Source organism: Cryptomeria japonica, chromosome 2 (assembly GCF_030272615.1).
Source record: "Cryptomeria japonica chromosome 2, Sugi_1.0, whole genome shotgun sequence".
Taxonomy (NCBI): domain Eukaryota; kingdom Viridiplantae; phylum Streptophyta; class Pinopsida; order Cupressales; family Cupressaceae; genus Cryptomeria; species Cryptomeria japonica.
The window spans coordinates 258,299,412-258,324,412 of NC_081406.1; the positions used below are offsets into that span (position 1 = coordinate 258,299,412).

At 36.1% G+C, this 25,001-nt stretch overlaps 1 protein-coding gene across 1 annotated transcript; it reads left to right on the forward strand.

Annotated features, from left to right (window-relative positions):
- The first annotated feature begins 1,621 nt into the window (after positions 1–1,621).
- LOC131859907 (uncharacterized) lies at positions 1,622–8,181 on the forward strand. The gene is made up of 3 exons (XM_059214171.1): positions 1,622–1,899; positions 7,216–7,620; positions 7,923–8,181. Exons 1-3 carry the CDS (start codon positions 1,622–1,624, stop codon positions 8,179–8,181), a joined length of 942 nt encoding a protein of 313 aa, XP_059070154.1.
- The last annotated feature ends 16,820 nt before the right edge of the window (positions 8,182–25,001 follow it).

Consider the following 25,001-nt stretch of genomic DNA (forward strand, 5'->3'; position numbering starts at 1 on the left):
TTATTTAATTAATAGAAGACATTATGATAAAATTAAATAAATAATAAATATTTATTTAATTAAAGGACAACTTTAGGTGCCTACATTTTGCCTTTCTTTGAGACAATGCAATTTATTGGATTGTGAAAGCGATAAGGACTAGAAGCATGATGCCCTAGTCATGGGAAGGATGACAAGTTAGTAGGATGATGCCCCCTTGAGAGGACATTTGGGTTAGGAGAACACATGTATGCTCTTGGAAGAAAAAATGGGGGGATAAGGCTAGAAGAAAATGGATAAGAAGATGATAAATTGAGGGCCATAGAGGTAGCTATAGATAGGAATGGATGGATATATAGAAAGGATGAGTGTGGTGGAATCTTGTGCTTAATATAGTGTTATATAATCATTGAGCTTATTATCACAAGTGAGTGCAAGCATCTAGATATGATAAAACCTAGATGACTCACATACCATTTGCAAGGAGTGATAATACAAAACCACAAATAACAATGAAATGATAAAAATAATGATTCATCCTCACTTCTCTAAAATATTATTGATATCCTTTAGTAACATAATATAACGATACTCTCTGGATATTGTTAAGAAGACAGGGATGGGTGCGGAGTGGCAAGGAGAGCGGCGAGCGGGAATTTCAAATTTCAAATCTATGAATGGCGGAATTCCTGGGGATGGTAGTCTTTCTGTGGGTGGAACTGGAAATCAAGCTAATTTCTAGGTATCCCAAGGTACTGAAGGGGACAAGGAGACAGTCAAATTGGTGGAAGACAAAGATTCCAAAATCGGGGACCCATATGATAGAGGTAAGGGAAAAAATGGTCTTCGCTTTTTGGAGTGAAACCATTGGTAAAATCAGGGTTACCGAAAGTTAAAAATATTTATGATCCGGCAATAAGGGTTGTCGCTATTTATGTTCCGGATAAGTTGGTCGATCTTACTGTCTCAGGATTAGCTATGACATTAGTTGGAAGGTTTGCTGGTTTTAGGCCTAACATTGATGTTGTTAGGAATTTTATAAGGAGGAAATGGGTTCTTGAGGGTCAAGTGGATGTGGCGGCTTTGCCTAGAGGTTTTTTTTTCCTTTGCTTTTAATTCTAAAGAAGATATGAATAAAGCTCTATGTGAAGGACCATGGATATTCAACAAGTCAACTTTGGCTTTACAGAAATGGGCTCCAAACCTTTCTCTTGACAAGTCCTTTTTTATATCGGTGCCTGTGTGGACGTGCCTCTCGGGCCTCCCGCTGGAGTTCTGGAATGAGGAAGTATTCAAGGGGATAGCAAGTTCTTTTGGATAACTTCTCTCGATTGATCCAATGACTGCAGCTAAATCAATGTTGGTTTTCGTCTATATCTATGTTAATGTTAATCAAATGATGGATATGCCCCAATATATTGAGATTATATCTAAATTAGGGAAATGGACCCAAGCGATTTAATATGAATCGCTCCCGTTTTCTTGTTTTCATTGCAAAAAATTAGGTCATTGGGCAAAATCTTGTCCGCTTAAGAAGAGTAAGAATAACAAGAGTGATAGCAGCTTGAAGAAGAAATGGCAAACGAAAGATAAGAGAGAAGACTCATCAGTTGAGTGTGTTCCTAATAAGGAAGTGATTGAGATGGAAAATGAGGTGAAGAAGGATGCAAATAGTAATAATGAAAAACCTATTTGTGCCTGTTTTAATAATCAAATAGAAAGTACTAAAGAAGAAGAGCAAAGGAAAGAGGCAAATGTGCAAAAACATGATCCAGAGGACCAGCAAGGAGGGCCTATTAGTCAGGATAAAGTAGAGGAGAGTTCCAATGACGATGCCTCTGCCTCATCTTATACAAAAGCAAACAAGGAAGACTTCAATGAAGCGCAAGATTACAACATTTCTGATTTTGAGCCTCTTTTGTTGTTGACCAATGGAAGCCCAAAGCCCTTTCAATGCAAAACCCCATCTAATAGTGTGGAAATGACGGCCCTGGAAGGAAATCTTAGGATTCTCAATACTAAAGAGGGAAAATCGAATAAGGAAGGACCCAATGGAGGTATCTCAACTAGAAGCAAGAATAAGAAAAATGCAAATGTTGGAAGCCAAAACAAAAAGCAAGGGAGACCTTCTCTAAAACATCAAAGGGAACAGGAAATTTGGAAGAACCATGATGATGGAACATAGAGCTCCATTGAGTCAGCTCTATCCTCGGTTAAAGTATGAAGATAATTTGCTGGAATATAAGAGGGTTGAATGCCCCTCATAAGAAGGATGTGTTACGTAATATTATAAGAAATCATAAACCAGATGTGGTTCTTGTTTAGGAAACTAAGATGTGTAAGGATAAAGTGGAAAGGATTAGAATATTTAAAAATAATGGAGTTATAGGAACTAGTTTGGAGGGTGCCTCTGGAGGAACAGCGATTTTTTGGAACCAAAAAACTATTAAAGGTAAGGAAATCATTTCTGAAATCAATAGGAATTATGTGCTACTTGAGCATATCAAGGATAACTTTGTTTGGTTTATCACTAATGTCTATGTGCCTAATACCAAATCTAGGAGATTTAAATATTGGAGAAGCCTTACAAAAGACAGACTAAATTTTGCCGATAAAAGATGGATAATAATGGGAGATTTCAATACTCTGCTTAAAGAGGAAGAGAAAATGGGAGGCCTCCCCTTGCAGCTTGATGGTAAACAAGATCTTATGGACTTCATCAATGATCAAGCTCTTATGGATTTGGATCTCCAAGGGATCAACTATACCTGGACTAATAGAAGAACTGGAGCTGATCTTATTCAAGATAAGTTAGACAAACCTTAATTTCTCCTGAGTGGTTATCTAAGTATAGTTGTTCTTTGGCATCTATTATTAAGATTGGATCTAATCATTACCCTATTTCTTTTACTGCCAATTCTTTTTCTATTAAGAGAAATTTCCCTTTTAGATTTGAAAAAGTGTGGTTATCCCATCCATCTCAGGAAGTTTGTGTTGCTGATTGGTGGAGTTCTGAGGTTGAGGGAACGACTTTATTTAGAATAGCCAAAAAGCTCAATATTATAAAGGCTAAAATCAAAATTTGGAACAAAGAGACTTTTGGGGATATCTTCAAAAGTAAAGCCAAAATTAAAACTGAAATAAAAGAAGTTCAAGATAAAATCCAAGAGGACAGGCTTTCAAAAGAATTGAGATCTGTGAAAAATGGTTTGTTGTCTAAATACCACACTATTATTTCTAATGAAGAGACTTTCTGGAGACAAAGATCAAGAGCCTTATATTTGAAGGAAGGTGATAAAAATACTCGGTTTTATCACTTAACTGCTCTTAAGCACAGGGCGACAAACAGGATTTCCAGGTTATCCTGTAATAGGGGGATTTTAACGGATGATAAGAACATAAGAAAGGAAGTTCTAGATTATTTTAGCAACCTGTTGGGAGAAGTGGATGATCTTGATGTCAGTAATCAAAACCTCCTTTTGTAGGCTATTCCTCCTACCTTGACTAAGGAAGACAACAAATATCTCTCCCAAATACCTTCTAGTTAGGAAATAAAAAAGGCGGTGTTTTGTTTTTAGGGAGATAAGTCTCCTGGTCCGGATGGTTTTCCAATGTTCTTTTTCCAATCCTTTTGGCACATTGTGGAGATTGATATCTGTAAAGGAGTTAAAGAATTCTTTGGTTCAAGAAGGATTTTAAAACAATTGAATGCGACCTTCATTGTTCTAATTCCGAAGATTTCTGGAGCTGACTCTCTAATAAGTTTAGACCTATTAGTCTTTGTAATTCTGTTTACAAGATTTTGTCTAAGGTTCTCACTTCAAGATTGTTGGATATTCTTCCCAGAATTATTTCTGCTCAACAAAATGGTTTTGTCGCCGGTAGACAGATTCTGGATCCTATTATTTTAGTTCATGAAAATATTCATTCTCTAATGGCTGCTAAAAATCGGGGCTTTTTTCTAAGTTAGATATGTCTAAAGCCTATGATAGAGTGAATTGGCAATTTCTTTTTAGGATTATGAAAGCCTTTGGATTTGGAGAAAAAGTTATTCAGCTCTGTTCTCAATTGATGGAAACTTCCTCTTATGTTGTTATTGTCAATGGATCTTCCAGTTTCTTTAAAAGCACTAGAGGTCTAAGACAGAGGGATCCCATCTCCCCTATCTTGATTACTATTTTAGCTAAAAGTTTAGGTAGATTTATCTTTAAAAATGTGGAAGAAGGTGATCTCAAAGGGCTAAAAACTTCTTCATCCAATATTACTTGTACTCATGAATAGTTTGTTGATGATTGGATCACCATGGAGGAAGCTACTATTAGGAAAGCAAAAAATATGAAGTATGTTATGGATATTTATGAATCTGCTTCTGGCCAAAAAATTAATTGGGACAAGAGCTTGTTGTTCTTCATCAATACCCATGTTCAAAGACAATTAAGGATTGAAAGAATTCTTGGATGTAAAATTGCTGAGTTTCCCTCTACTTACCTGGGGCTTCCCCTTTGTATTAAGCTTGCGGATAATTTTTGGATCAAGTTGGTTGACAGATTCAACTCTAAATTGGCAGGTTGGAAAGGGGCTATCCTTAGTCAAGCGGGCAAGGTTACGTTGCTTAAAGCTACTCTCCAAAACTTTCCTATTTATGCTCTTAGCCTGTTTAAAATCCCTAGAAAGTTTGTGAAGGCAATTGAAAGAATCCAAAAAAAGTTTCTTTGGTCGAGAGTGGAAGACAAGAATAGAATTCCCCTTATACCTTGGAATAAAATATGCTCTCCCAAGGCCTCTGGGGGGTTGGGTTTAAGGAATAATAGCTCTATGATTAATCCCTTATTAGCAAAACAAATCTGGAGAATGAAAGGGGAGGAAAGAGAGTGGAATTTAATCTGGAGAAAGAAATATCTTCATATGCAACCTTCTGAGGAAGAATTTCTAGATAAATCTTTTACTGTTGAAGGCTCCACAATTTGGAATGCAGTTCAATCGGCTAAAAGTTGCGTTGTTGCTGGAAGAACGTGGAAATTGGGGAATGGTAGAAGTATAAGATTTTGGGAAGACAGATGGCTTATGGATAAACCTTTGGAGGAAATTCCAATCCTTTATGATTGGAAAGATTGGTTCAAAAATAGGCATGGGGTTTTGGTCAGAGACTATTAGAGAAATGGGAATTGGATTGAGTTTAGCCAGCATTGTTTGGGTTTAAAGTTTCTTGAGATTTTGCTTTCTTCTAAAATTTTGAGGGACAACAAAGAGGATAGTTTGATTTGGAGGGAACGCTAGATGGGAATTATTATGTGTCTTCGACAGTGGCTATCCACAAAAAAAGTTATGGAAGATATTCCTATTTGGGCTAAAGTGTGGAATAAGAAGTTAATTCCTAAAGTTAATATCCTTTTATGGATCTTTATCCAAACAAGGTGTTGACTTTGGACAACCTCCAAAAGCAAGGATTTTTTTTTCCTAACAGGTGTTCTCTTTGTTGCAAGGAAGAAGAGTCAGCTTGCCATATTCTCCACCAGTGTACTTTCAGCCAGGAAATTTGGAAAATTATTTTTAGTAGGTGGAAGTTGAGCTGGGTTTTTTCGAACTCTCTAGGGGAGTCCTGGCAGCAATGGTATTGTCCTACTTCCAACCCTAAGATTGTGGAGCTTTGGAAACTTACTTTCCCCTATGTTATCTAGAACATCTGGAAGGAGCGCAACAACATGATTTTTAGGGATAAAAGTGTTAATCCTGAAGTTGTGGTGGATAAAATATACAAAAGTATATTTGAATGTCTCAATGGTACCGATCATGGTCTAGTAGCTAAAGAAGACTTTAAAGATAGGTGGAACCTTTCTACAACCAACTCCAGTAAGGAGAAGGGTAGGAAAGATTTGGTGTGGTACTTCCCACTTCAGGGATGGATAAAGGACAACTTTGATGGGGCGTCGAAAGGGAATCCGGGTAAAGCTGGTTATGGGGGCATTGTTAGGAATTTTGTTGAAAGTTGCCTAGTGGCGGTTGTTGGCCCTCTAAGTAGTCAAACTAGTCATTATGTTGAAGCTTCAGCTACTCTGAATACTCTGATTATTGCTAAGAACCTAAATCATGACAACTTATGGTTGGAGGGAATCTCACTAAATATTATCAAGTGCTTGAAGGGGGAAACAAAGCCATCGTGGTCTATTGAAAACATAATTTTGAAAGCAAGAGAAATTATTGCTAGTTTTAAAGTTATCATAATTGAACATGCCTTTAGAGAAAAAAATTTGGTTGTGGATGGCCTAGCGAACCTAGGAGTTAATTCCGAAGCTCAAACTATTTGGCATGGGGAAGATAATTTTAATTTTAGTATCAAAGATCTCCTAAGAAAGGATAGATTCACGAGGAAAGAAGGACCGCATAATTATGATAGTTGAAATGAGTAATTTATGCATTTATAGAAAGGTAATGATTACTTGGCAAAGTGGCAGAATCGTAATCAAAGATATTAACACTCTGCACACTTTGTGGGTTATCATTTTCAAAATTTTGAGAGACAATGGGAAGAAAGCTTTGAGCTTGCAAAAGAACAGAGGTGACATTCTGAAATTGAATATGGGAGGGGATCTAAGGAGGGAGGAACCAGAAAACATTTCCAGATGGATGGAAATGCCAAAAGTATGGACGAAGCTAGAAAAAGGGTCCCTGACGAATTTTATGGAGAAGTTGGTTGATTACGATATAGGTAGGGTTAATCTTGTAGTCTCCAAAATAACTAAAAATTGGAGTAATGGGTCTTTTAAAATCCATGGTGTGAGGTTCAAATTGGATGCGGGCCTCATTGCGACTATAACAGGTATGCCCCACTCAGGGCTCAATTTTTTTAGAGATCTTAAGGTTTCCAATAATGCGGTTAAACTTTTTCTACATAAGGAAAATGAGAGGGCTAAAATTGGTAAAGCCACAGGGGTTATTATGATGCCTCCAACATTAAGAAAATTTGGGGTTGTGTGTTGAATGCCATCATGGAATACATAACTGTTGAGGGTCATTTTACTAGGGCCCATACATATCACTTTGTGCTATTAAACCACTTCAGGCATGAGAAAAGGGTTTCCTTGCCCTACTATCTCTTCAGGTCTTTGTCAAGGTCCCTCAACAAATACAACAAGAACCCCTCAAACCCGCTACTTCATTGTGGCCTCATTCTGCTCATTTATGAGCACTACAAAATCCTTTCCATTTAGGAAAATGAGAGGTTGTTTGCTTCTCTAGGGAAAGGCAAGAGAAAGCTGAAGGAAGGCGGACCCAGCCAGGAAGAGTCGACTCGGAGCAAAAAAACAAGAGCACAACTGGGATGAAAACCCAAGATGACAAGAATGACACAGAGGAAACTGGAAAAGATGGCAATGAAATGGAAATGGATGAGTCTGGAGATGAGGAAAGTTGGAAAGATGAGGACGTGGGTGCAGAGGAAGATGAAGCTGAGGACGTGTCCGACCAAGATAGTCCAATTCACAGTGCTAGCTTAGGCAATGACAATAACCAGCCTATGGTGGAGAAGGATGATAAGGTTAATGAGGAAAAAGAAATGGATTCTGAGAGGGAAAAGAATAAGGAACCAAAGAAGGAAACGGCTAAGGATAATCTGAGTAAGGATAAGGAGTGTGCTGGAGAAGGGTTATTTCTGGATAACCTCAAAAACCTTACCAAGGCTAGATTGGGTTTTGACAGATGGACATATGAAGTTTTGAAGAATTTAGAAAAAAATGGGAAGCATATGGATGAGAAAAGGAAGACAACAGGAACCAGAAGCAATGGAAGCAGGACATGGAGGAAAAAGCTAAAAAGATGGCAGCTCAGATTGACTATCTGGAAGAAGGTAAAGTGGCAATTAAAAACTTGTTGGGAATGATCCCAAATATCTTGTCTACTGTTACAAAGAACCTAGAGGATATTTCTAAGGTCCTTGAAACCTCCAGTTCTCCCAAACTAGTTGTGAACCTTGACATTGATGAAGATGCTATCGAGACCGGGAGCGGGGAAGCTACACCTGGTGGAGCAGCAAAGAGAACTAGGGCGAGTGTGAAGAAAGTTGTTGCGGCGACTGCTAAGGATATCCCTAATATTAGGGATAATATCAAAGATCTATATGGGATTAGCAATAACTTGGCTAATGCCTTGAAAAACATAAATTACTTCCTTTTCTGTGCTTTGTCTGGTTTGGTTGGTTTTCGCTAGTTTTTTGGGGCTTTTTAGCTGATTTTTTCTAGTTGTTATGCTGGTTTTTCTTATGTAAGTTCCTTTTAGTTTCTTAATGCTTTTATCTAGTAGAATCTTTTGTAAAGGGTTTAGGGGCCCCTTCAAAACATATTTTTACCTTAATAAAAAAATAATATAATGATACAAGATAAATCAAATAAATGATAAAAATCACTAGACCAAACAAGTCAATAGCCATTTAGATCTTCTTGCCAATGTTAAGTGATCTTGTTAAAATTATGCTTGATAGGATGTCTATTATAAGAAAGATGTATCCATAGGACATGATATCTGATAGGGTGCATGTTCTAGGAATGATGTATCTGTAGAGGATTATTTGATAAAGATATTAAAATTGATAGGTAGTTGATCAGTAAGGTTGTAGGCTAGCTTGGTAATTTTTATGTTGATTCATGTTTTGTTAAGCTTGATGTTTTGTGTAATGTTTTGATTTTATTTGTTCGATGTTTCATTTTCTTAGCAAGAGAGTTTATTATGGATTTTGGATTATTGAAAACTATTTTTAGTTTGTTGAAGTTTGAAAAAAAATGGATTTAAAAAAATATTGATTTTTTTGGATTTTATAAGTTTATTGATTTATTTTTATTTTTAATTTCATGAAAGCTGTCCAAATCACTAATTGAGGCATAAGACACATAGCGAGATTTATTCTCAAGCAATATGTATTTAGTTTCCCCTAGTGTCTAGTAAGGCATAAGGCATTATGAGGAGATGAATGAACTGTTGGGATGGAAATGGATAAGTGAAGGATGGAGACAACTTATTATAGAATCATAACTGATTTGATTTTCAAGAACTGTCTTGGAATGGGATAAAATCTTTATCCAAGCTACGGGACTAGATATGGCAATACGAGGTGATGGAATGGCACTTTGGATGGCGTGTGGTCCATACGAATGGAATGTCAAGATGTTTATGAAAACATATTTTATATTTTATGTCCTTAGCTTTGATCAAGATCAAGGAATGGATAAGATAGGATTGAGATAGGATATGGATAGGTTAAGTAGGACCAAAAGTGATAATGGACGACGGAATTAACAAATGGATAAGATAATGGATATGGATTGAAGGGTGTGGATAAGGTGAAGCAAATAGGATGCATAGGGCTTATGGAGATCCTTAACCTTGTCAAGATCAAAGGTAGAAAAGGGAATATGGATGAAGGTAGGCTTTCCAATGGATAATGGAGGATGGGGGATAATGGAGGATGAGGTGGATAGGATAGCACAAATGAATCTCGCATTGAAGTGTAGAGTGTAAGAGGAAAATGAATTACATGTGATACCTACTTGCCATGTTTTCATCATGGTACTTGGCCCAAGAACCACAAGAGGTGGTTTTCACCATTGGACAAATTATTTCTCTTTACTTTTTTCCCTTTTTATCTTTTTTTTTTGACATTTTTCATTTTTATTTTTTTTACCTTTTGGAAGATAATGGATGCATTATAAGATATAGAGGAAGGACTCGAGCATCTCATTGTTTGGATGGTAGCCCTAAATATGTGCTAAAATGGACCATGGATATTGAAGGTAAGGTCAAATACATTGGTACGATGATAGTAAAGGAAGATGACATGGATGATTAGGTGCAATGAGCTAAGGATTTATGCAAAGGATTAGATGTGAGGGATGGAAGGATACAAAAAATGTGTTGGATAATGCATATGGTGTTGGAAGATTTTTGTAGGGGTGGATGGAAATTTTGGGAACGTCAACTTTGGCACACACCTTGAAGGGTAATGGTGTGATGTATGAAAAATGGATTTTGGATTTTGAGACTTTGATGGAGAAGTGGATGTGGATTTTGAAACATAAGGACTCAAAATGAATGAAGGAGATGGTGGAGGGTATATGATAGTAGATTTTTGAAAATAGGGACCCAAAATAGATTTAAAAGATGGGATATGTTTAAATGGAGGAGTGAACGAAGCCTTTGGATTAGCAAGCTTGATGCCAATTTTTTTGTTTCTAGTAGGATGTCATTCTTCTATGAGCAACTTGGGAATCCACATGGCTTTTAATTTTTCTTTTATTTATGGTTCTTTTGAATGTGTTGCTTCTATAAGAAACGTGGGAATCCACATGGTTTTTTTATGTTTAATGGGTTTTTGCTAATTTTCTTTTTTAATTTTGCTTTACTTTTACATGTCTTTTAGATGGGACATGTAGATCTTTAGATGTATGTGGATTTTTGGACTTATGGATTTTATGCTTGGCATCCAAATTCCTTCCAAGAGCATTGGAATTCTTGGATGGATAGGAATAATATGAAGAGATTTTGGATGAGTTCATGAAGGTGGATGGTTGGAAGGTTCTCAAGAATGTGTGCCTTTGTTGACCTTGATTTATGGTAGAGTGAGTGGATTGTGAGCTAGGGGTGATATGGATAGTGTATGGTCGGATATAAGGGCCTAAGATAGATGGAAAATACAAAGGATTTGGTTTTGGGGTATAGGGACCTAAGATGGATGGAAGGGGTGAATGGGGATGTGCATATTTGGATTTAGATAGAAAATTGTGGGACTAAGTAGGGATACCAACATTTTGAGAGTGACTTATGTAGTCAAGGTCATGATAATTTGGATTTTATTTTATATAAAGGGGTTTAAATATACCTTGTTCATGAATTCATAACCCTTTTCCTTGATAATGCATGATTTGACAAATTATTTTAGCAATGGGATATTTGTTATTTTTTAAACAAGACACAAGTCCATTTTGAGGAGGATATGGTATGGAGGGAATGATAAGATCATGGAGTAAACTAGATCAAATGCATGTGGAGGACCCAAGTTGATAAGTAAGGGGTTCATCAATAGCTTGGATAGGGGTGACGAGATCTTGAGGAGAATTACAATCATGAAGGGAATCGAGAGGGATGATGGGGTCTTGAGGAGGATATGGAAGATTATGACATGGAGATGAAGGTTTACTTTTATCTTGACATGGAAGAGGATCATTATATGGAGTTGAAAGGGTTCTTTTCTCTTGATTTGGAATATTGGAAAGGATGGAAGGGATAGCATGACCTTACTTAAGAAGTGGATTATGAGTGGGACTTGGAAGTCTACGTTGCTCTTGAAATTGAATGGGGTCATCTTAGATGGAATGAAAAAGGATAGTGGGATCATCCCGAGATTCTAAAGATATGAAGTCTTGGTCAAAAATTGGATGGGATGGGATGGGAAAGCTTTGGGATCTTGATCTTGATTCATTTTAGGACATGTTTCTTCATACTTTGATTTATACTCTTGACATTGGATACAAGTTTGGATATGTATGGGAGATTATTGGATGGATTCCATGTTTTGGCCTTATACAACTGGATAATGGGACTCTTTTGAGTGATTTTTATTAGAGATGGAGCATATGGTGGCATTGGCTCTAGTATTTTTTACTCATGGTAAGGATTTGTATCAATAACTAGATTACCTTGGACTTTTATTGTAGATAGCCCTTGAGGTTAAACTTGAAAGGTGTCATAATTGGATTCATTGTTTGATGGAGATGGTGGGTATTTTTAGTGTAAATCTTTAGGGGATGAAGGAATGGTGGGAGAAGTGTGGACCGACATCTTCAAGGAAGGTAGATATGTCATTGGTGTGATTATTTTGGGATGAGCCATTTCTAAACATCGGTATATGATTTTGGTCATGCTTGGAAATAGTATCTTGGCATATGACTAATTCCTTTTGGGTGAATGAATAAAATTTTCTTCAATACTACTATCACCTTGACCAATAAGGTCCTAAATGAGGTTTTAAGCTTCTTGCAATTAGATGTTTAATGCAATATTTTTCTATGGTATTCACAAAATTCATTATCAGTCCACCACAAGGGTTTGACTATAGGTTCAAAAGGTCCACCTTTAAGAAGTGTAATAAGCTTATTGGCAACATGTTTTTGCAAGGATGATTCATTGGCTCTCCCAAAGGTGTATATTTTTCATCCTCATGTCTTGCCAATGTTTATGAGAAGTTTTCCATGGATTTGTTGTTTTGAGAAATGTGAGAGTGGTTTTCGATTGTTTGAGGCATAGGTATACATGTGGATTGTTGGTTGGGTCGAATTTTGTTTTGGGGAATGTAGTTTCAATGTGTGACTTGAGGGTTTGGCCTAGATTCTTTAACTTTCATAATCATTTTTTCAAACCAATCCCAAAATTTTGGGTTTGGGTGTATGTGTTTGTGGAGCAAGTGTTTTGTTATTGTTGTTGTATGTAGTTCTACTGCAAGTTTTGGGACATGTGTAAGTTGGATTGATATGATTGATAGGTTGGTTGGAGGAAAAATGGTATGGTCTCATATATTGTTTCAATCGGAGGGATAAACTCTTCACTTTCCCTACAAAATGCATCAATGCAATCCATGATGTATGACTAAATTTGCCTAAGATGTCAAAATTATGACTAGGTCTGAATATTTGATAATCAATGTGGTTGGAAAACACTTCAAATGTAAAGACTCAATGGCTATTAAGTGTTTGTGATGAAAAAATAAGGATATGGCCAATTCTCCATAGATACCAAATTTTCACTAGTTTAGCACAATATAAGATACTTCAAGCCCTCTTCACAACCTAAAAGTAAAGGCTTATTGTAGTTAAATTAAGCCCACACTTGGTACTCCATCAACTCAAATGTCACACTTTAAGGGTGCTTTACACTCTTATTTTTGCAAGAGAAGGATGGGTAGGGGGATCGAGGACTGAAGGCATAACCCAATCACCCTCTTTTCACAAGCCATATTTAGCTTATACAACCCAGAAATTTATGTCTCATCTCAACGAAGTACAAATGGTGAGTAACTTCAAGATGCAACGAGTTGCAAATGTGATGATTAATAGTGCTAATATGTTTGTCTTGGTTGTCATTAATGGTTGTCATTTATGTCAACATGTGGGTTTCCATGAGGTTTTCTGAGTTGGTGATTCAGCATATGTTTTTCGATCCATTTGGTGCTCCAGAAGTTATGCTTTGAATGGTGTTCAATGTTGACTGGTAATTGTTAGTGTTGTTTGTGGTCTGGATTTCTCTATTATCTATATATTATGTTGATTACTTGCATTCATGATTATCTTAGTTTCATTCTTATTTTTTTAAGTTGAGAAGCGTTATTTTGGGTCCGGTCTTATCCAGGATCAGAGACTATGTAATGACATTAGTGTAGCATATGAGTATTTGTAATGGGTGTGTAACATGTTGATCTAAACGATGAAGCGTGTTGGGGTGTGGTTCACTTTTCATTCTTTCCCACCATAGGAATGCTCAGTACAGACCTATTTCAAATTTGGTTTGGCCAACTTGGAAGGTTATGTAGTCAGGAGGATAGTATAAGTAAAGGATGATCAAAATGAATAATGCAATGGGAGACATGTGAGATTGAAAAGCTAAATCCGATTGAAAAATGATGTGAGATCTTGTGATAAGTTGTGTAGTATATTATTGGGGTCTTAAATCTATTATGGCATTGTTGTTTATGGTAGTTGTATCTCAATGGTGGTTTTTATATTCTTTCTTTCTCTTCTAGCAATGAGACTTTTTGGGTAGTGAGCCCTCCCGCAGTGAGCATTCTGGTAGTGAGCCACTCTTTGTAAAAATCACCTTACCCAGTGTCTCCCTAATAGGTGTTATATATTGAGAAGTAACATTTTTCATGGTTTTTCACTTCTAGGGTTTTCCACATCATATCTAGTATTCATTATGCATATATGTGTGTGCTTTCATGATTGCATCTATTTAGATTAAATAATTAATAAGTTGGTTATTCCAGATGTGTGAAAGAGTTTAAAAGTTTAATTAGCAATTGATTCATGCCCCACTCTTAGTTGTCTGGTCATTCAACAATTGGTATCAGAGATTTGGTTCATTGGAAAAGAGCTTAACTACTTGAGGTAGATCCGATGGCATATAAACTAACTATTCCTATCTTTGAGGGATCTAACTATGGCTTCTATAAAGTGAAGATGAGAGGTTACCTAGACTCCTTGGGTTACAACACTTGGAAAGCAATGAAAACTAAGTATGTTCAACCAGAAAATGGTCTTACTACTATGGATGAGATTCAAGCTTATGAAGAGGACGAAAAAGCAAGGTATGCTATCTTTAGTGCTTTATCAAAGACTGAATTAACAAAGGTTATTTAATTGAATACTGCTCATGAAGTCTGGGAAAAGTTAAGGGAAATCTATGAAGGAAATGACTAATTTATATTGCTTCAGGGAGGTAGATTAATTGTGGGGATTCCCCCTACTATTCGATCCATCTTGGCTCAATTGATGGATTCAACAATGGATGCATGATTCGCTCAAACACCTCCCTCAATTCTCTGCATCAAAGAAGTTGATAGCTAAGTGCAGATATGAGAACTTGAGAATGGAAGGAGAGGATATAACACGTTATTTTTAGAGGGTTGACAACGCAGTAAATGAAATAAGAGAACTTGGCAGAACCTTAAATGATGAACAAATAATGGAGAAGATCTTGATGACTCTATTGGAAAGCAACAGTGATATGATATCTATTATTGAAGAAGTTTATGATCCAAAGAAGTTCACTAGGGAACAACTATATGGCACTCCAACTGCATTTGAAATGAGGAAGTTTGGTAAAGACAAAGCTAAATCTGAGACAACCTTTAAAGTTGTTGAGGAAGACCCAGATGATGAAAGTTTGATTGAGATGGAAGCAAATTTTGTCTGATGAAAGGAACCAACAAATATAAAGGTATGTTACCTCTTAAATGCTTTAGATGTGGAAAGATTGGTCACATTGCTACTAGATGTTAGGAAAAAGGAATAAGACAAAATTTAATAAGAGAGCATATTATGTTAAAGATGGTGCTGGTATTTCAGATGATGAATCAGACTATGAAGAAGGTGACCATTTATTTTTGGTAGAAAAAGATGTACCTAAAACTAATGTCTCTAACATACTATCCTTTGAGACTATTAAAATTGTTGCTACTACTTTACATGTTAGAACAGATAGAAATGAATGGTTCATTGATAGTGGATGGTCAAAGCATATGACTGGTGATAAAAGTAAGTTTGTAAACCTTGAAAAGTATGACGGAGGTTCTATTAGGTTCGGAGATGATCAGACAACGCAAATTGTGGGAATTGGTTCTATTACCTTTGATGGAAAGCATAATACTAACAATGTTTACTATGTGAAGGGTTTGCATCATAATCTCCTAAGTGTTGGACAAATGTGCAAAAATGGCTAAAATGTTGTGTTTTAGGATGGTGGTAGTGAGATCGAGAAGAGATCCGGGACTGTTATTGTAGTAGGAAAAAAGACTGGTGGAAACATGTATCTACTAGGAGCTACAAGACATTGTTTGTTATCTTAGTTATATTATAGTCAGCTCTGGCACAGAAGGATGTGTCACATCAACTTTGACAATTTGGTGAAGATTAGTTCAACAAGTGCAATAAGAGATTTATCGAGGTTGACTAAACTGGATAACAATATTTGCAAGGAATATCAAGAGGGAAAGCAAATAAAAGGAACATTTAAAGGAAAGGAACAATCCTCTACCAGACTACTAGATTTGGTGCACACAGACTTATGTGGTCCTACCAAAAAAAAGAGTATACAAGGTGATAAATATTTCATGCTCTTAATTGATGATTATTCTAGAATGACATGGGTTGCTTTTTTAATAGAGAAATCAGAAGCATTAAAAAAAATTCAAGATATTCAAGGCGAGAGTTGAGAATGAAGTTGATAGAAGAATTAAGTGTTTGAGATCTGATAGAGGAGGAGAAATTACTTCTGATGAATTTAACAATTTCTATGAGAAACAAGAATTAGAAGATAGTTATTTATCCCAAGGACACAACAGTAGAATGGCATGGTGGAAAGAATGAATAGAAATATACAAGAGTGAGCTAGAACGATGATCAAAGGAGTGGGACTATTAGAGGTTTACTAAAGATAAGCAATACACACAATAGTGTACACCCTTAATAGAATTTTATTCTAAAAGAGATATGGGAAGACATCATATGACAATATGGCACGAAAGGATTCTGACAATGAAGTATATCAAGGTATTTAGAAGAGAATGTTTTATTCCGGAGAGATGAGGATAATCTTGGAAACTTTGATAGCAAACCAGTTGAAGGCATATTCCTAGGTTACTCTACAAGGAGAAAGGCTTACTAGGGTTACAATAAAAAGACTAAATAGAATTATTGAAAGTGCACATGTGAAGGTTGGTGAAGATATTTCTAAAGACTCTGATAAATTGGCAGGATACAAATTAGATGAGTCATTTGATAGAAGAAGGAAAGAAGAAAATAAAGAAGAGAAGAAAAATGAAACTCGGGATGCTTTGGCAACTACATCAAAAATCCCAAGGTATGTTCAGAGGAATCACTCTAAGGATCATATTATGGGGAACAATAATTAGAGGAGTTGTTACAAGAAGTAAGGTGGCTTGAGAATAATTTTTTTATGTTTATTTTCTAAGACTAAACCAAAATTAGTAGAAGAAGCTTGCAATGATAAAAGTTGGATGAAGACAATGAGAGAAGAACTAGACCAGATTGAGAAAAATCAGACATGGGAACTTGTACACAGACTAGCAAATAAAATGTAATTGACACAAAGTGGGTATTCCGAAAAAAGTTGGAGGAAGATGGAAAGGTTGTAAGAAACAAAGAAAGGTTGGTTTGGAAGGGTTACACTCAGATTGGAGGCATTGGCTTTGAGGAAACATTTGCTCCACTTTCTCAGATGGAAGCTATTAGGATGTTCTTAGATTTTGCAGCTTTCAAGGATTTCAAAGTTTATTAGATTGATGTAAAATTAGTATTTTTGAATGGTGAACTGAAAGAAGTTTATATTGAACAATCAGAAAGATTTAAGCTGATAGATAATCTGGATATTGTTTGCAAGTTGAAGAAGGCTCTATATGGATTAAAACCAGCTCTTAGAGTTTGGTATGGAAGGCTAGACAAGTATTTGATTGGTCAAGTTTTTCAAAAGGGATTTGTTGATAGCAATATTTATTTCAAAGTTGATTTAGGTAAAATCTCAATTGTTTTAGTGTATGTTGATGACATGATTTTTGGAGGGAATGATGGTATGTGCAGAAGGTTTTCTATTGAGATACAAAAATAATTTGAGATGTTCATGATAGGTGAGTTGAATTTCTTTCTTCGATTGCAAGTAAATCAGAATAGCAAAGCAATTTTCATTTCTCAATCTAAATGTGTCAAAGAATTGCTAAAGAAGTTTGGGTTAGAGAATTCTAAACTAGTGTGTACTCCTATGATCATCAGATGCAAGTTAACAATAAATGAAAAATCTCCTAAGGAAGATGTAAGTACAGATCAATGATTGGAGTACTATTATATTTGACTGCTACTAGACCGGATATCATATATATTGTTTGTTTGGCAGCTAGATAATTTCATAAAGAACCAAAAGAATCACATGTTGCAATGAAAAGAATTTTCAGATATTTAAAAGGAATAGAAGAGTTCAAATTATGGTATTCCAAAGATTTAGAATTCACTTTGACAACTTATACAGATGCAGATTGAGCAAGAAGTTTTGATGACAAAAAAAGTACAAGTGGTGGAGCATTTTTCCTTGGCTCTCGGTTAGTTGCTTGGTCAAGTAAGAAGCAGGATTTTGTGTCCTTATCCACTACTAACGCTAAACATATTGTGACATCTTCTTATTGCACATAGGTACTATGGATCAAGAAGACTTTAAAGGATATTGGTGTATTGTTAGATGAACCTATCTCAATTATGTGTGATAACACCAGTGTAATAAACATTTCTAAGAATCTAGCACAACATTAGATAGAACAAAACATATATCTATTTGGTATCATTTATTGAGGGAAAAGGTGTTGGATAATTAAGTAAGGCTTGAATATGTACCTACAAAAGAGTAGATTGCAACCATTTTCACCAAGACATTGTGTAAATATACTTTTGAGTATCTCCAACAGAAGTTGGGGGTATTGCACCCTCCTAGTTTGAATTAATGTGCATTTGGACATGCATTAGTTCAGTGATTTGCATGATTATTCTTTTCTATACTAAATCTTGAGGGCTTCCTCTTAGGGAGAGAAGAGTAAGTTTCATATAGGAAGATGAGCCCGCCTTTGTCCTTGATGTCAAAGGGGGAGTGTTGCAGAGTTGCAATTGATGTTGTAGTTGATGACATATGTGATTTTTCTATTTGTTGTTGATGGATGTTTCCATCAATGACAAAGGGGGATATTGTTGAAAATATGATGATTGATGGTGCTAATATGTTTTTCATAGTTGTCATTGACGTCAACATGTGGGTTTCTGTGATTTTTTCTGAGTCGGTGATCTGACATATGTTTTTTGATCTATTTGGTGCTTCGGAAGTTGTGCTCCAGATAGTGTTCAGTGATAACTAGTAATTGTTAGTGTTGTTTGTGGTCCAGATTTCTTTGTTCTCTGGATATTATGTTTATTGCTTGGATTCATGATTATCTTAGTTTCATTCTTATTTTCCTAATTTGAGAAGCATTATTTAGGGTCTGGTCCAATCGAGAATCAGAGACTATGTAACAACATTTGTGTAATGTATGATTTTTTGTGATGGATGTGTAACGTGTTAATTTGACTAATGAAGTGTGTTGTGGTGTGGTCCACTTCTCATTCCTTCCCACCACTAGAATGTTTAGTGTAGACCTATTTCAAATTCATTTTGGCCGAGTTGGAAGGTTATGAAGTCATGAGGGCAGTATAAGTAAAGGATGATCAAAATGAATGATGTAATGGGAGACATGTGAGATTGAAAAGATAATTCTAACTGAAGATTGATGTGATATCATGTGCAAAGTTGTGTAGTGTGTTATTGGGGTCCATAAGCTATTTTGACATTGTTGTTTGCGGCAATTGTATCTCAATGGTGGTTTTTCTTTTCTTTCTTTCTCTTCTGACAATGAGCCTTTCTAGGTAGTGAGCCCTCCCACAATGAGCATTTTGGCAGTGATAGACCCTTTGTAAAAATCACCTTAATTGGTGTCACCCTAACAAGTGTTATATATTGAAAACAAACATTCTTCATGGTTTTTCCCTTCTAGGGTTTTCCACGTCTGGTATTCATTGTGTATGTATGTGTGTGCTTTCATGATTGCATCTCTTCAGATTAAATAATTAATAAGTTGGTGTAGACACATAAAATTGATTAAATTAATATTTAATTAATTATCCCTTTATCCCTTGATTAATTTAATTAATCGTTTCATCCTATTATTACCCTAAATTAATTAAATTATTTTTAATTAATTATCTCCTTCCACATATATAATTAATTATACATATCTCTTTTATCCTAAATATGATTTATTTCAATAAATCAAGCTCACCTTTAAATAATATTTCATTTTTAATCCTAATCCTAATTAGCTAAATTAATTCATAATTAATTAAGGTAATTCTATGATTCCTACAAACCTATCTTTTAATCCCTCCATTGAACTAATTAAACCAAGGCCTAGCCTGTGTTAGTATTTATTCAAATTAAAAATACTACACATTTACCCAAAACCCACATGTGACCCCCTCTTCAAGGACTTGCATGCACAAGTCACTTCAACATCTCCACATCACATTTGACCAAAGAGTTCTCACACATGTGTGAGGATGCTCTTCCCCATAGAGCCACCCTACACTTTTCTCTTTTAGCTCGTATTTCATAAGCTTTCTTCCACTAGCCCTTACACCCTTCCACAAGTGTTTCCACTTGTCAACCTCTTTTGGACTTCCCAAGATTTGCTCACACATGTGTGAGCACGTCTTCCCCTTTTCCCTATGACAATTGTTCTTCCCAAGATGTACTCACACATGTGTGAGCACACCTTGTTCTCTCCTTCAATCTAAGCCCTTGATCAACTTTTGATCTTGACCGTCAGTTTCCAAGCCTAAAACTCTGTAAATTGAGCCCTTATCTCTTATCAAATCATCCACTTTATATACATCCTCATGCTGACCTTTTATCTACTTTTCATCATAGCCTTATGCTGCCATTTTGGTTGCATATCCATAATCATTACATCCATCATGTTTCCCTCTTGCGTGCATAATCCATTTACCATAACACCCTCATCATGTCAGAATCCTTATCCACACATCCTTACTTTGTTATGCGATTGTGAGAGCAATCCACATTCACCATCATCCATCTCTCCAAATCTTCATTTGTCAATCTCAGAGTGTCGGGGTCGTGAAGAGGAGGAGGACAAGAAAGAGTCTATTAGCAATGGGAGTGTCATGAGGAAGTTTTTCTTTCCGCTCATGTCTCATTATGCTTTTATTTTAGTCTTTCTTGATATCTCATTTTAAAATTTATGTTGATTAATCATACTAACTATTTAATGGTGAGACATTTTGGCACGCCCAGTTCTATGGTTGTAGGCTAATCTTATGCATTTGATAAAGTTATTTTCTTCATACATGTGCATGCAAAAAGATATTTGATGCTTGATATCATTCATTCGACAGATTTTATTACGCTTTTAGGAACATTTCTACATTTTAATGTTCATACACTGTTTCACGTACACTTTTTTATACAGTAGAATGTTCACACACTGTTTTATACAGTAGAAAGTTCATGCACTTTTGGAGTGATAAAAATTATCTAGCTTCCTAATCAACATAATAGAGAAAATGAAAAATATTGCACATTTTTATATTTAAATGATGGATCGAAGGCTTGTCAAATAACTTTCATGACTAATGTGTTTTTCAAATCGTCTTAATCATCCACATTTCATTTACTTGAAGGCCTGTGTGTGCAACCAACGTTGGAATGAAAACATTCATGTTAGTTTTACTTAAAGACTTTACTCATGAATCGTGGCTTCAAATTTTAGATTGTTTTGATTTTAATATCAATGACTTTTTATTTGTTTGTGCAGATCGAATCAGCTTTCAAGGTGATACACATTTGCTTTAATGTTTGTTTATTTAGTATTTGAATATTATATAAAAAAATACCAAGACTTTTTAATCTTTCTACTATTTTTAAATTAGTTTTTTTAAAAACACTTTTACCCCATGGTCACATGGAAGACGAGGTGTGGCTAAACTTAGCATTTCAGGCATCCAGCACCTGGTCATGTGGATGGATAGGCGTTCAAGCACTTGGGGACTAAAACAGGAACCTTTTTCTTTTGTATGTTTAAAAAAGGTGGTTTCACTAAATCGGGTCTAACTTTTTGCTCACAGGTCAGATTTTCAATTTTCAAAAAGCATTGCAAAGCTGACTCAGAGCTCTATGTTGTGATATAAATGAATTTTCCAGATTCTGCTTAAAACAAAATCAGATATACAGGTCCAAAGTCAGCCTTTCCTTTGAAACTTCAAATGCTCATAACTTTGTCATATAAAATCATTTTTGAGAAAATTATTTTTTCAAATTTATCAAAAAATCATAAGGAATCCATTTTTGCAAGTAATTTTTGCTTTGGACAATCTGTTTGATGTGTTTTCCTCATATCATCAAATTGGGCTTAAAATGAGCTTTTCACATTTGGATTTGGATCTAAAATAAACAAGTGTTTTTTGAAACCCAAGACCCACTTACATATGCCCTCCCCTTGAATCCTAGTGGTGAACTTGGGTGCACCAAAAATAAGTGGTCTTGTTTTCTTTTTCTAGGAGGCTTGCTTGGGGGTTTCATCTCCTCAAGGGATGACCTCAACTCTCGTGTTCTGAAGGAGTATGAAGAGTAGGGGTGAATCTAAAGAAACCCCTCTTGGAAGTGGAATCTTGTCAATCTTGGCTAAGCCCCAAAGAACTTTATACCTTTGGGAAGTGAAGGTGGAGATTGGGTTACCATCTCCTCCCGATTGTTTGCCATTATTCTCTTTCATCTACGGATTTGGGTCTCACGTACCTTGTGTATATAGAGGACACCCCCTAGTTGAACTTGTGAAGCCTAGTGAAGACTTTTTAGCCATCTTTCCTTGTGGTGCCTTGTGCATACAAGGATTGATAATCCCACTTGAGTAGACTTATTGGTGTGTCTTATGTGTTTGAATGTTTAAATCATCTTCCCCACTTGAAACCAAAATGGGACACAAATCCAAATTGAGCTATAGGATTTATGTATTTTGCATCATTTCATTGTGTGTTTTCATATTAAATTGAAAAAAAAAATCATAAAACTCAAAAATTCAAAAACAAATCACAAAACTCAAAAAGTCCAAAAAAAATTAAAAAATTAAAAACTCATAAAAATCAAAACATTTAAAAAAAAACAAAAAAAATCTTTGGTTGTGTCTAGGTTTCCTCCAAGTCAAATCTTCCATCTCTCAACCCTCCTAATCATTCTTCTCCATCTTAATCACTTCATTCCTAATAATCACAACTATCATCTCCTAATCAATCCTAATCATTCTTCCAATCATAATCATTCTTGGTTCAACCCTAATCCATCCATAATCTTCCATTTAGGAACCTAATCCTCATAAATTTTCTTCATCCAATCAAGGTTCCCATGCTCATTTTCCAACCATCATCTTCCAAATCCAACCTTCCATGCTTCATGTGGACTTAGTGCACTCAACCAAAATTAACCTTGTAATCCAAATTTATCAAATCAAATCCAATCATCATCATCCCTAAGCCAAGATCGAAACTTTGCAAAAGTTAACCTAGATATTTTCAATCTTTGAAAATCCTTAATTAGCATAGTGCTTAAGATAATATCTATCTCAAGTATTGTTCCTAATTATCTTTAATCCTTGGGGTTGATCAAAACCCTTATCCACATCCAACCTTACTTAGGAACATAAGTATGTCCTGAGTTAGCAAAGACCCAATCAAATCCAATCTTAATTAAAGGATCTAGATTCAACCTACCTAGGTTTTTTCCTTGCTTTATAGCTAAACCATAGATCCCTACATCCTATCTAATCTTCCTTGGAAACTTTGTCTATCCCGAGTGAGAAAAAGGTGTCATCCAATCCAATCCAACCTAATCATAATCAAAGTATCATGGTTCAATCCAATCTAACCTAATCCTAATCAAAGGATCAAGGTTTAATCCAAATCCAACCATCAAATCCTACCCTAAGGTTTGATATTTTCCAATAAAAGCACTAAGTCCTAACTCCACGTCCCATATCCATTCATCTAGCATTTCCACCTTGAACCATCTTTCCTCTCTTGTCATTTTGAAGTCACCCATGCATAGTCTTGATGCAAGCCCAAAAGAAAAAGATGGCTACCCAAAGAGCTGAACTTCTCAATCTCAATCCTCATAAAAGACCTCCAAACCAAATCCAAAATCCAAAAATTGGAGCTTGTATGAGAAAATTCTTATGGAAGTTCAAGGATCACCCTATAAATCACACCCATCCAACACATGCATACCTCAAAGTTATCCAAATCCACCTCAACCAATTATATCCAATCCCAATCCATCTCACATTCCTTATCCTTCCTCTACCTTTGACAAGGGAAATCCATCTTATCCCTCATCCATGTCCCCATCTTATCCCTCACAAATATACCCCTCCCATCTAGTATATATACCTCCATCTTCTCCCCCATCCACAACCCAAGTGCTTGACCTAGGAAAGGAGATCGAAGACCTGATACACATGATCAATGACCTAACAGAAGGAACTCGCGAGAAGACTTACACATCCCTATCCCCATATTTTTATGCCTCCACTCACCATCCAATTCCCTTACACTACAATCCTCTAAACCATAATCCCAATCTTCCATCTAAATCTACACCTACCCATGATCCTAATCCCCCACTACATAAGCCTAATCTTCCATCTAATCTTAATCCTCCACCTAATCCAAATCTCCCTTCTAATCCTTACCCTCCATATAGTCCTAATCCCCATAAATACCAAATCACTCCATCAAAATCCACATTATCCCCATCCTTCAAGGCCATGTTTCAAAAAATGGCCCAAGAATTAAGAGCAAAGGAGTCAAAATCCCCACCTAAAAACAAAGTTGTGCAATCTCCCCAAGTCATACATCCACCTCCATTCCCTCCAAACCAAGAAGAAACCCAATCCCCTAAGCATCATGATACTTATCTCCCTTCACCCACCCAAGTTGAAGAATCCATATCTTCCTTTGTCACACCATCCTCACAATCCCAAACATGTAAAGAGCATGTTCCAAAGCAAGCTAGCATAAATTACACTCCATCTCAAGATCAAAACATTCCTCCATCTCATGATATAATTCCATCTCAAAATCCAAGTCTACCCTCCATTCCATCCCATGATCCCCTTCCATCTCACGCTCCTATTATCCCTCCTAACCCCCTTCAGGATTTCATATTCCTCATCAAGATACAAACATCCCTTTTATCCTATACAATGATTCCCCTCCATGTTAATATAAAATCACTCCATCTCATAATCCAATTACATTTCATGAGGAAAGTATCCCCTCCATCCCATTGCATGACCCCCTTCCATCTCAAGATCCAATCATCCCTCCCACTCCACCACATGATCCCATCCCAAGTCAAGATCAAAGTATTGCTTCATCTCCATGTAATGATCCCAATTCATCTCAATATTCTCATATTCATCCTAATCCGACACACGATCCTAATCCTCGACATGATCCTAGTCCTCCACAAGTTCCCATCACCCCTATCCAAGCCATCCATGCATCCCATACCTATCAACTTGGATCTTCCACCTTCATCCACTTCGGTTTCCTCCAAGATCTTACAATCCCTTCCACATCCCATCCCCCTCAAAATGGACTCGCATCTTG